At 43.1% G+C, this 13,514-nt stretch overlaps 1 protein-coding gene across 1 annotated transcript in view; it reads right to left on the minus strand.

The window, feature by feature from the left end:
• LOC131293501 (kinesin-like protein CG14535) overlaps window positions 1-4,158 on the minus strand; it is an 88,646-nt gene extending 84,488 nt beyond the window's left edge. The window contains exons 1-2 of the mRNA XM_058321577.1: window positions 4,145-4,158; window positions 10-94 (exon numbers count right to left, since the gene is read on the minus strand). Coding sequence (XP_058177560.1) covers window positions 10-94; window positions 4,145-4,158 — 99 coding nt within the window. The remainder of the gene's footprint in view (window positions 1-9; window positions 95-4,144) is intronic.
• Window positions 4,159-13,514: the final 9,356 nt, after the last annotated feature.

Genomic DNA, 13,514 nt, shown 5'->3' on the forward strand with positions numbered 1-13,514 from the left:
CATACTCACAAAGTTGGACGGATGCTGCTGTTGCTGGTGCTGCTGCTGCTGCGATACATTGCTGTTCCAGTCGATTTTTCCTCCCGTTTTCGAGCTGGAGTGAAAGAAACGTATTGAGAGCGAGGAAAATCGTTGCGCCTGCAAGGTATGCAATTGACGCGCACCGAAATTTGAATCTACAACGTGAGTTCGGTAACGTTTGATTTTCAACATTTCGAGTGCGGGCCATTTTTTATCGTTGCTTTGAAGACGAATTACTGAACATTAGATTTTAAAATTAGACTAACAAAACAACACAGTTAGAACAGACTTTAAAACTGCGTGTTTTATAACATTTACAAACTTACTCTTTTGATTCGGTTGCAAGCAATCCTGTGTTCGTTTTGGTTGACTGCTTCCTTCTGTTGCTGTTACAAGCCGAATGTTTTGGACCATTTTTTCGGTCCATTTCAATTAATGAAAAGAGTTGTAGGTATTCTGAAAAGAGTAAACAAAAAGGGTAACATAAAGTAATCTTTCCAATAACTTAAAACTTAGGTCAACATTATTTGTTGTTGATTCGATAAAAATTAAGGAAATTTTATTATTATATTAATAAATAAATATTTATTACGAAGAAACAATTGTTCCTTGTCTTCTTTTTGTAGCTTGATTTAAATTTTCCTCATTCTTTCAAAGATTAAGCCACGCTCGGTCTATCGTGATTGACAAAAACCAGATTAGCACTAGTTTGATGATTCGATTCACAGAACTCGATTGCTTCACACTGTGTTTTCCTCACATACGAGACACCCTCTCCAGATCTCGTAGAGGACGATTGTCACTTTCATCAGGCAGAATTCTCGATCACACTCGAGCCTACCCTCGTTCGAAGCGATCTTTGAAGGAAGAGGTCGGGAATGTTTCGAGTGGTTTTTCAATTAGTTCCCCAACCATTCTCCCGTTGAGCAATTTCCAACATCTAGTTGCCAGGAGAAGGGGTGCGTTATTGCCTATTCTGGAACAGAGACACATGCAATAGTCTACAGTATGTTCGTTCGCTGCTTGCGATTCGTATGCAAACGGACAGAGAGTGATGCTAAGCAGAGACCTGGCACTAAGAAACTCTACCATATCGTGTTCTGATTTATGGAGCAACTGGCACGGTACGTGCTTTTGATTAACTCCGTCGCGTTACGTCTCGTGCCGTGAACGGAGCATGAATCATCCGAGTAGACAAAAAAGACCGTTGACCGGGAATACTATTTTATTATCTTCTATTTCAAAAGACGCGGGTCGTGTTGGGTAAAGGATTTCCCAATTTTTCCCATTTTCCCAGCTACTCGAACACCCTTCCCTATTTTCTTCCTTAGACCCGATCGTGCTACTCAAATTTCACTGTTTCCCGGCTCAACGTCCCCCGACGATGCAAAGCGTGACCGATCAGATCCGTTGTTGAAAGGGAATGGAGGCGCGAACGAAAAACTAAAACGAATGATCGGTGAGAAACCTTCCGACCTCTTTCGACTGGCGAGGGAGACTTACAGGTCCTGACCTCCCTGGTCTGGACTGGATGTCAAGAAATCAATCATCGACCAAAACGTTTTGCCCATTCACAGGGCTTCAAGTTTATCGTGTCTTCTGTTCCATTTCGAGTTGTGTCCGCTTTCCTTCGGAAAATAGCACCGCGCCACTACGTTCACGGAACTATATCGAATAACCGTGCTCCCTGGTCGACCCTCGCCGTCACGAAGCAGACGCCAAAGACAACGATCTTGACAAGTGCTGAAGTGTTGGAAGCCCGTCTTCCGTCTCGGGTGTCTGCTGCCGTCCAAATGTATCCCGCCCGTCGTCCGATGGCGGGACGACGGATTCTACTCGGTCGGGGGGGTCGTTGGCTAATGGAGGTGGTTTAGCGATCAGCCGTTTATGTGGCCTAAGTGCCATATGTTTTCCCTAATGCGCAACGCCGAGTGACGATGGTTGGGAATCGTTCGCGCCTTACTTGTGACACGGTTTGAGATGTTGGTGATAAAATTAAGACACTGCTTGGTTTGCAACAGGATTTTTGTTGAGGAAGGACTGGCAATGGGGGTTCACATAAACAGTGAAAACGAAAACCGAAAAGAAAAATATAATTAAAGTTTGATTATCAAAAATCAAATAAAGTACTTTCTAAAACAAACTCTTCAATACACACTCGACTGCTATTCAAACACAATAAGATGTCCGTTTACTTTTCACTTCAAATACTTCTCCATCAATAAAAAGTCCAATTTTATGGTGAACCCTAAGCAAAGGGGCGTTCCCTAGTCGATGCTGGGCTGTCCTCCCCTGATGTGGCAACATGACACCCCTGGGCTCAACATGACCTCCATTCCGGATTGGCTCGCATCGAAGGTTGCTCGATATTATTGCAAAAGATCACTTCACGCTTACAACGGGGTCTAAACCCTAGGGGCAACAAATAGAAGAATTAATATTCGCTTTTTTTACGCTCGGCATGATGATGTCTTATTAAACATTTTAGCGATTTGTATTTTGCACCAACAGACACGCTGTAGGGTTGATATGACAAATGAACAAACGGTTCACTCTGGTATGGACAGTTGAAAGAAAAAAAAGCATGATTTGAGTAGACGTAATTTTTTAACAGTGAACACCACAGACACGAAAAACAACATTCAATTCACAGCTCACGTGACTCCAGTAGCTCGATTCGCTACCGAAGCCAGCGAACCTCCTGAAGCATCTCGCCGGGGGCTGCAGAGGAATGGTAAATAAACATTCCCGATACAGCCAGATCAAACGGACGACGATCGACCGTGTTGGAGCTGGAGGATGAGCTGCCGACGGGATGGTAGTTTGCTTCTCTGTCGAGTAAACAAATCAATCACCATCACATCGACCGGACTTTCCGCGGGCTGGGCTTCCTGGGCGCGTGAATGATTCAAAGGAGTTCATCATCATTTTTCTTTGCCCATATTCGGGGAATTATTGCATTTATTTAATCATGTCTGTGCGACCGCTAGGCCGTGGCATTTCCTGGTTCTGGAAGAGGAAGAATCGAGTAATGTAAATCCTCGGGTTGAAAACTGTGCTGATGATGGATCCAATCTTATACTCTCTTTATCAAACACGAACGTTTCAGAAAAACATTTCTTGTACACAGACGGATAGAAACCTTGTGGGAAGAGAAATCGATGTCGTTTGATATTTTTGTTTCCGTACATAATGCTCAATCAGAAACAGAGACAGATAAATTATGTTGTTGCTTAATATTTTTTAAAGTTATTTATGTTGGTTTCTTCGGTCTCTGCTAGGTTTTTACATATCATAACACGTTTTTCAAAAAATTTAAATTATACTAATGACCTAGTTGCACAATTTCAGTATGAAATGAAATCGTTAAGGGTCACACCTATTAACTTTTTTATTTTAAATCATAATAAGTTGATTAGTGTACTTTTTTCTTTTAAATTCAGAGAATCAATAAAATATTGTTAACAAAACTGTGTTACTTGAGTTAATATACCTGAACAAAATCCGAAATTGGTTCGATGATTCAAGTAAATAAGCAAAGCTATCTTTTCCGACATTAAATGAAGCATTTATTAAATGAACAAGAAGCACACCGTATCGCTTACGTCAAAGCCAATTTACGGCAGCGTGATCCGTCCAGTCATCAATTTTAATTTTATTAGACCATTCCAACGAAAAACGCTCATTACTGCCACCATCGTTCATTCAAGCTGTCGAGCAACGATTTCAACAATGAAGAAGCTTGTCCTGTCCAGCCAACCCTTGACGGTCCCGGTTCCACTTCACACTGGAATAGGTTTTACAATGTTGCGAACCGAGCCGAGAACCATTTTAATGATCACTGAAGTCCTTCTAAGGTGCGTTGCATCACCTCCTCCGGTCTTTTGCTGGCACTCTGCTACTATCATCCATCGGAGGCTCGGTGGATCAAGCTAATCGAAATGAAAGGGACGTCCATTCGTCTTCACCTATGCACGGCGCGTTATCCAGGCGCCCTTCGATTTCAAACTGTCTCGGATGGTGGTGAATGTTTGCGAAAAACCGAAGGGCATCTCCCCCGAGGGCCCAATCGGAGCGATAAATTATGAATATACGCGTAAGGTCTGTCCTTTTTCGCACTCACCGCATTAGTGTCATTTTGCTTTGACGCGCATCTCAGCGGGGTTCCGGGCAGTGTGGTTGAAAACCGATCGGTAACGAGTCCTAAATCCTACCGGAGGACCGCAATCGGAGGTTAGCAAGCGAATGGCCAGAGTCGAAAGAGTGTTGCCCAATACCGTAACCGGTGCATTTCGAATGCACAATGCACAAATGCGCCGCGTTCCCGCGCTCTTGGGGTTAAGCCGCTTTTGGGAATTTTTCGCTGGACTCCCAACCTCCCGCTGTTTGGTGCCCCTGTTTCTCCTGTCCTCCGTTGGGGTCGTGCCTGGCTGTTTACGGATGGTGGCCTAATTTAGGCAGACAGTGATTTACATCTCACTTCGACGAGTTCGATGGTTTCGCGATCGGACCGCGCGAGAAGCTAGCCCGAGCATGTGTTATTTGTTTTTAGCGGTTTATTTCCCATATCACACACAGACTGTCTTGCACGCTGCCTCGCAACCGTCGGACAGAAGTATTTTTTAAGCTGAATTATTTCACCTGTTAGTAAATAAAACTTTTAGATAATCCATTATACTGACTTTTGTGAGCAACCAAACGAACAAGTTTAGTTGAAGAACACATACAGTATTTAATTTGACACAGTTGAACAGGAGAGATATATTTATTGTAAACTTGTTAGGAGTAGTTAGTAAACGTCACATTCTATAATCATTAAAAGCCAGCATTTTTTGCACAGCAAAAGTAACAGTTGAACAAGAAAGATGGAGTATTTTTGGTTTTGATGGAGATAATAATTAACGTTCAATTTTGACCGTCATAAAATTAGTGCAGACATCAATTGAAACTTAATAAACAGATTCGGTATTGCAAGTTGCACCAAGAACTACTTGCAAATCTTGCAAAACTTGTATTAATTAACATCGTGCACGGTTACTGGAAAAACTGGAAAATAAAAGAAACTCCATTGGAATCTGATACCATACAAACCAATTTCCGCCTTTTAAAGATATTAATGAATGAAAAACTAATGTACTGAGAAAGGTGAAATATATAAACTTACAAAAAATTGTGAATTTTCTTAAAATTCATAAAAAATCTTTTAAACTTATTTAAAATTTTAAAAAATCCTTTTCAGAAGAACCAATTAATGGACTACCAACCCTCGGAACACAATCACTGTGCCCCTTCAGTAAGCCACCGGGGCCGTAGGCGCAATAGCAAACAGAAGAAATATGGAAATTCGAAGCATGAAACGCAACCGGGAGCGTGCAATAAACGTAGAAGAAAAGTAAGAGATGTTTGCATTTTATGCTTTCTTCCTTCGCAACGCCGTCGAACGGTTTCCGTTCCCGAGGGAGGGTAGCAGGGCAAAAGTTTATGCGCACCGAAACGATGCCCCCCAGCACCCAAGATGGAAAATCGCATCCCGCCACCAAAGGGGAAATCACAAAACCGCTGCTTCACGAGCAGTGCCAGAGTGTTTGGTCATCTTTTATTATTTTTGTTATGTTGCCTCCCTCGTTTGAATCTCTCTGTGCGATTGCAACATCGTCCGTGCGGCCGCAAACATGCCAGACTCGCGTTTCGATTTCGTTGCATCGACCGCATTTCGGCATAAATGGGCACTGGCATCTCGCGCGCGCATGTGTTTGTGTGTGTTTGGTGATGGTGCGTTATGCTGCACTGGCCGATCGCCAAAACACCAAACACCAAAAGGCTGGCGCGCGTGTTCGGCCGCCCAAACAGCGATCCGAACATCCGTAAAATAAACAAACACAATTTAGACGACTCTAAAACGCGCGTTTCCTACTGCCGGTTCCGTGCTCCCCTGCCCCTCCTCGGGGGAACGTTCCGTCCCCTTGCAGTCTAATTTCGACCTCCCAGCGGACGGGCCCGAGACAACGGACAATGTTCCGACCGAGCCAACGAGATCTTATCACACTATTCGATTCGAGGGCCGACTCCAATCGAACAAATCCGTCCGATTACTCCGGTCCTCGAAACAGTTCAACACGACCCCACCGATAGCTAATCCCCGGCGTGATCTCCTGCCGGGCAAAAGTGGACGTTTATGAGTCAATTAAAATGTTTAGACGTAATCCGATTAGCGGGAGGAGAGCGAAAACCGAGGTTTGAGTTTGTCTGAAGAAGGGAAAAAACGCTCAAAAAGGGAACGAAGCCTCGAACCGAACCCCGCCCAGATTCCGGTTTCGGGTCACGAATATTCGGGCGAATCGTGAGAATCGTCGAGCCGGGCAAGTGGTCAACCCGTCGGTGTTACACGCGAAGAAGTTGACCGAGATTTTTTGGGCCAACTTTTCGACTCGAGACTCTCTAACGCCTCGTAAACGTAATCTGCCAGCTGTGAAATCACTTGCTTCGGCACTTCTTTTCCCCGGGGCGTTTGGAAGTCTGTCGGGGCGGGCTGGCGGGTGGAATGAGGTGGCTGTCGGGTAAGTTCATGTGCAAGTTGACCCCGGTGGCGTTCGACAAATGACTCAATAATCGAATCTGGCGGTATCCGGCGGCATCCTTCAAACGCGGCCCGTTCCATTTAGGACCGGCTTCAATTGAAGGCTCGTGGAATGTTTGATGACTGTCAATTGCAGCGGAATGTGTGCGGAGTTGCAAGTGCCCTTGGATTAGATGAGTTCAGCAAACGTGCACATAAGAGAATCAGTTCAATTCAATCCCCGCAAAGTCGTGTTTTACTTGAGTTTTAGGGTATATTTCACCATTTGCCCCACTTAAACAGTCATTCACGACAGACGAATGTTTGCTTGTTTTGTTTTCCCGTCAATTAACAACACCACCCTCGAATGCATACGCCTTTCATTTCTCTTCCGACAGACGTTCTATTTATGGTCCAGCGGAAACCATACCATTATCATGATTAATGTGTATTTATTACACTTTAATTGCCTTCCGAAAAGTCCGCGCAGAAAACGAAAACTGTGTCACCTTGCAGCCTATTCCCGGCCCTGTTCCCATATTTTCTTTCCTTTGGCCAAAATGACGATTTAAATGAATATTTGACACGAAACCGAATACGCTCAATGGGAGGAAGGCGCATTTACAAACATAAAAAGAAATAAATGGAATACAAAATAAATGCACGGAAAACTTTGCCCAAATGGAATCCCAGGGCGCAAAACAGTCATCCGTCAAGCTGGAAATCTGGGTTAAGTCCTGGTGTTCGCGGAGTTGTTTTACCTTTTCCTTTATCCACCACCCCCCGCGTAAACCAGTTAGGATTGATTGGCGCTGGGAAGCGATGGTTGGTGTGGGGTTTCTTGGTTTGTGGAAGTGCGCTTTTTAGGGCGCTAATGGATTACACGGATCGGCCCGAATGGTGTGATCGCGCGAATCGTCGATGCAAATTTATGGGAAACTCGTATTTTTTAAAGTTGTTTTGACTTGGTGTTCGATGGCGAAGCACAAGCACGTGTTGTGGTGAAGTGAACTGTATCAATTTCATCTGACAGAAATGTAGAACGTCCCAAAAATTGCCAAGAAAGCGGATTGTTTATCGAACACTATGCAAAAGATGTATTGAATAAGTAAAAAAAACACATAAACATAAGGCAACGGAATAACAGAACAAATCGATCTTGTTTTGGGAGGTTCCTCTGAATGAATTGCAGAATTGATATTACCATGCAGATGCGCTGGGCGATGCGAGTAGTTTAAATTACCGCAAAAAGACACTCTCCATCTTATCGCAATGCGGAGATCGCCGAATACGGAAAACAAAAAGGAAGGAAAACGCACCGAAATGAATACGAAATGACGCCGACGGTCGTTATTGGTTGGGATTGTGCTGGTTACTGGTGGATAAATAACGACAGGATTGTTATTAAAATTATTCGTAAAATTTATGTCGCTTTATTTCCACGCGTGGTTCCTTTTTCCTCGCATGTGGTTCGTGGCTGGTGGCTCATTTGTTTGATTTGACAGAGACAGATTTTGGGGTGTGGAAAAATGACGCCTCGTCGGACACTGTCGTGTCGTTCTGGGTGGTTGTGGAAATTGACGGCCTGTGCCAAAGATGAAGTCGCAGATAAATAAACTCTGTCTTCTCGGAATATGGCTCGCTACTGTTGGCAAATGTCTCAATTTGTTCGCACTGTCGCAAGACGATGGTGATGGTGAAGAATTTATGGATATGCTCCCGGGTTTCGAGGTTATAACAGTTTTGCTGCATGATTTGAGCATAAATAAGTGTCACTGTTTTTGATTTATGATTCATTTCGTTCATCCGTAACAGTGAAGCTTTTGCGGAAGAGTTGAGATGTTTGAAAAAAAGGGGAGTGCTCTAATCACGACAATTTGTGACCATAAATAAAAAGTTACATAGTGATAAGGCATCTCGCTAGCCAAACTACGGACGAAACTGCGTAATACTTCGAAAAAAATGATTCAGCAAACAACTTAATTAAAAATCAAGTTGGTATTCAGGTTAATCGACCGTTAAAACCCGCTCAAATAGGCATAAAACTGATTGCCAACCTGCTGATTAAAAATCGATTTGAAAAAATTACATTGTTGCCAATCCATCGATGTCGGGCATACACCAATCGAACCACTTCACAGTTATTGCTTGGCCACTTACGCAACCATCTACAAATCGTAGCCAATTCTCGGCAAACGGCGTTCATTTTGCATAACCCTCGTTACCGTTTGGTCTCACTGGGGGGGAAAAATGGGATCAGCTCCGAAGTGGAACCCGGGTTGACCAAGGATGAACGCTTGTGTCCTCGGTTGTTTCCCCACACCGGCGCATACCTTCGCCACCCCGGTCGGGGACATTAAAACGGAATTTATGAGAAAACATTTGCAACCAAATTGAACATTTGCTGTGACAAAAAAAACAACATCGAAGCACACTTCGCACACAGCAGGTACGCTTGTGACCGCAAATTAAGTTCATCAACTTTGCTGCAACCATTGACTTGATGGGGCCAGGATGGCATGGGACGCATGAATGGCCGTTCCGGGACGGTCACGTGCAGTTCGCACAGTGTCGAGTGATTTACATCCACTCACTTGCCGGTGGTTTTAATTCGGGAAAGTTAATCATCCATCGCCTCCGTCGGGTGGGGCGGGAAAATAATTTTACACCCTTCCGAAGCCCTTACGAGCTTTACAGGAGATCAGCTTGAACGCGTAAACACTGTGGCAAATAGTCGCTAATCGCTGACAGGGTAAAAAGCACCAGGCAGTGGAGGGGATAATGGGTGGAACTAGTTAATGCCAACCGGTGGCCTCATTAAATGGTATTATCAACCTTTTCCAACTGACAAACGCGCACCGCAAAGCGGGATATGATGGGTGTGCGAAAACCAGTCAGCTCATTTCCTGCCCCAGACAGCCCGCTCCCGAAGTAGAAGTACCGATAATGTCGGGTCACACCCGGAAAGCGATTAGAGCGTTGCTTGTTATCAAACATCATTTCCATGACACCGTGACACGCCCCATCCGCTAATGCAAGCAGGAGGATTAGGAAGGATATTAGCTTTGGTTTCGTTTTTGTTTTTCTGGAAAAACTAGTCTGAGTATTAATCGGTTTAATTATGCCATTAAATAAATGAAAACATATTTTTTTAAACTTACATTATTCATAAATTGAGATTTTTTTCTGAGATGTAAAAAACAGCCAGCTCAAGTAATACATAATCGGTAAATCACTCCAGACCCTCGTCAAGTTAAAACGTATTGCTAAATCAAACTGAGACCATTTAATAGTCTCGTACAATTCAATCGAAATGGAAACGAGTTGAAGACAAATCTATGTCAGTCTGCTAATCGTTCACGCTAATGATCCCCATCTGACTCAAATTAGCTTTGCCATGATGCAGTAATTATCGAACAAATTCAACGTCATCCTCCCTTCCAACTCCTACTCCCGTCGACCTCAAGGCGAACTCAAGATGCTGCCAAAGTTGGAAGAAGAATGCCACCGAAAACAATTAGTAACAGATTCCGATTTGTCTTCCAACCGAACGGACAGCAGCATGGGTCTTTTTTCCCATCCACCCTAGAATTGCTTCCTCCTTATCGACCGATCCGGAACGATAATTTATCAATCCACCGTTCAACGGTTGCACGATTGATCAATCAGTGGATATGCGAATCTGGACGAGCTGTAGTGTTGCGCCCGATGGAGATTCGGACTCGGGAGAATGAAGCACTCGACACTGCTGCACTCGAGCGAGATTCTTGGAACGCTTCTCCGAAGAAAACGCATCGCGATCATTTATCATTATTCTAATTATGCTCCTGCGTATCGCTTTCCGCGCTTTGCACTCTTCGGTCGAGGCTCTCGGGCAACCTCTGGCACCATTTCTTCGACAGTCCGTCAGTCAGCGTAACTGTCATGGTAAGGTCAGTCCATGACACGGACCAACCGCAAGCGATTGGTATTGAAATCACTTCCCTTCGGGGAAGCGGGACCTTAATCTTCACGTGCACGTGTCCATCGGGTGTCGTTTTCGAGTCCAAATCCATTCAACTCCGCTCAGGACACTCCAATATTAATGTCGTTGAGGCAAGCTCGTGGCGAAAGTGGGACAGACGCCGACAGAATAGTGACGAGCCACGGCGGGGTGCGTGTACCAGATTTCGATTTCCCAGCGGATGCGTCTTAATTGGATCTTTGGTGCGGAGTCATCGTTTATCGACGTGCCGATGGATGCAGTTGGCAATTGACGCTAGGGACAAGGGTGAACTAATCATGAGCCATCAATCGCTTCCTGGCGCACCGATCTGATCATTGTTAGTCAAAGGTTTTTCTCCATTTATGTTTTACATTGAATCGTATTTTTCAGCAAGCTTTTTATTCATAAGTGTGTATGCCATTTCCAATAACGTTTCCTTAGTATTAAACATTTCACATCTTTTTGATCAGTTTTACGCACCATTTATTTCCCATAATCCATCATTTGCAAATCCAGACGCATATGAAAGGAATAGGATTCTTTCAAATCCAAATTTTCTTTTCCCGGAAGCGGATCAATCCGTTTGGGGCCCCAAGTGGTTGGATAATCGGGGCCCTCCAGACATTTCCATTGCTCTTATCGTTTCTATTCCTATGGTCAAAATTGGACTTATTTTTTAAAACAGCATTTAATCCTTTATACATGTTTTCAGCATATATGTAGACTATATGCTTCATGCTTTTCAATAGGAATAAATTCTACACATCTTTCCGGTACGATCCATAACTTCGTTAAATAGCTTATAGTAAATTTTTAATTCACACAAAGAATCTAAAATAAATAAATAAATTGATCAACAATAAAATGTGATAGGTAACTTACATATCCTTTTGTACAATTTGCATGTTTTAGGAAATCAGATATTAAAACTTCATTAACCAAGTTAATAAAATTCCTTTCTTTCTGTGTTTTAGCTTTTGAAAACTACTAATTATAATATTTTTCTGCAATAAATTTCATGTTTTTCTTTTTTCAAGTGAAAACAAATGTAGTTTACTGTAAACAGATTTTTTTATAGGTGCAAATAGGTACCGTGTGATAATTTCATTTTTCAAGGATTTTTAAATCACTCTCATATGATTTAATAAAGGTTGCAAACTTTTGCAGGTGGCCCGTAAATTAAGAGCATTTTAAGTCAAACGGAAATATAAGATGGAAAGAAGATTGATGAAAACTTATTCTGCAAAGGCTTTCGGTGAAAATTAACAAAGGTTAAGTAATATTAAAGTATATCTACAAAACCTTTGGTCAAAGTATGTATACCACTGCGAGAATAAATAAAATCGGTAGTCACTTTTGAGGTCTGGGGTCTTCATCACGGGGCCTCCTAAACTTCGGGGCTTCCGCGGCCGCTCAGTCCGCTCACAGGTAGATCCACCACTGACTTTAGCATACATTAATGAAGATGTCCTTCTGCTTCATATCAGGTTTCTGTGTAAATGATTCTCCTAGAAGATTAACTTCACCAACATATCTGTTTACAAATTAAAGTAAAATGTACAATCTGCCACAAGTTTTCGGTAACTGCCCATGCGGGTAACTCACTCACATTATGGCTATTCACTTTGCTCATTTCGGTTTCGATGTAAAACATGTGACATTGTGCAACCCAATCAAGCTCCATCCATTCCGCTGCTTGCGATTGGGTTCAGCAAAATCCTGTTTCAAGCAAATGATCTCCAACTGACAGGTTTTTTTAACTCGATTCAAACCAACCCCCTTCCTTTGCCACCCGTCACGTCAATCGTGAAGTGGATTAACCTTTATCGTTAAGCATCGTCGATAGCGCGTTGATCGAAATGCAATTTTCATGCCTGTCGCCGAGGAGATGCTTTGAGTGGAATGTGCCCCAAAGGGAAAGGAGTTAACGGCACGACCTTTGGATTCGCTTCACGGAGTTTGGAGTTTTCAGGGTCTTCGGTAATGGTTGGTTTATTTTAAAACATATATATTTGCTTATTACCAGATCAGGATTGCTTTTATAAAGTGCACTCCAGGAAGACGATTTGTAAGAATTATTTCTTGCCAAAAACGGGGTTGAACATTCGGTTGCCAAAAAAGGCGTTACAGTGCCGTACCTTCGGTTTGATCGTAAGTAATTTCTTCCATTTTAATACAATGTACAAAAAATGAAATCCTCGCAAAAGACGTCCTCGTCTCCTACTGAGCAATCTCAAACCGACGACTGCAAATCGCTACGATAATCCTCCAACGAGTGATTCCTGCACTCAATCCTTCGATCGTTAAAACCTATCGGTAGTGGTGTGCATACGAAGAGATGTTTTCTTCGACATAAACTAAAAAAAAACTATCCGTAAGGCTGGTACTCAGCTTTACTTTATTGCACTTTAATTGAGTCCTGTCCGCTGCGGCGCCGGGTTTTTGAATGACGTTTCGTGCGCAAACGGTTGTGCCCGTCCGGATTTGCGAAGCGTGGCGAATGTCCAATGGGAACCGAACACGTTACGCCCACCACACCGGAGGCAATAAAATGACGGATTCTCACTGTTTTTTTTATGGCGTAAAATTATGGGATAAAATGCACCGCAGAGAAATTAATGACACAAACGGTCAGCAAGCCCAGCTGAAGGAGAAAGCGTTCTTCGAAGGTGTTTTCGCACTAAAAATGGCAACATGGTAAGTATGTAACAGAAGATTTTCCCAGGGGTTATAAAATCAACCTTTGTATGCAGATAACTTGAGCAAAGAGAACACTCAACAAAACAGCTCAGTAAAGCAAACAAAAGTTAAAAATTATTCCATGCATTTTCCGTTGAAACTTGTCGAAGGGTTTGTTACTTGCCATCAAAGGTTCCTTTACATTGCATAGTTGCAAGAAATCACTCACTAATGGAAAGGATGCATGGTTGCACATCGGTTAACCATCGATAT

This window comes from Anopheles ziemanni, chromosome 2 (genome assembly GCF_943734765.1).
Source record: "Anopheles ziemanni chromosome 2, idAnoZiCoDA_A2_x.2, whole genome shotgun sequence".
Taxonomy (NCBI): domain Eukaryota; kingdom Metazoa; phylum Arthropoda; class Insecta; order Diptera; family Culicidae; genus Anopheles; species Anopheles ziemanni.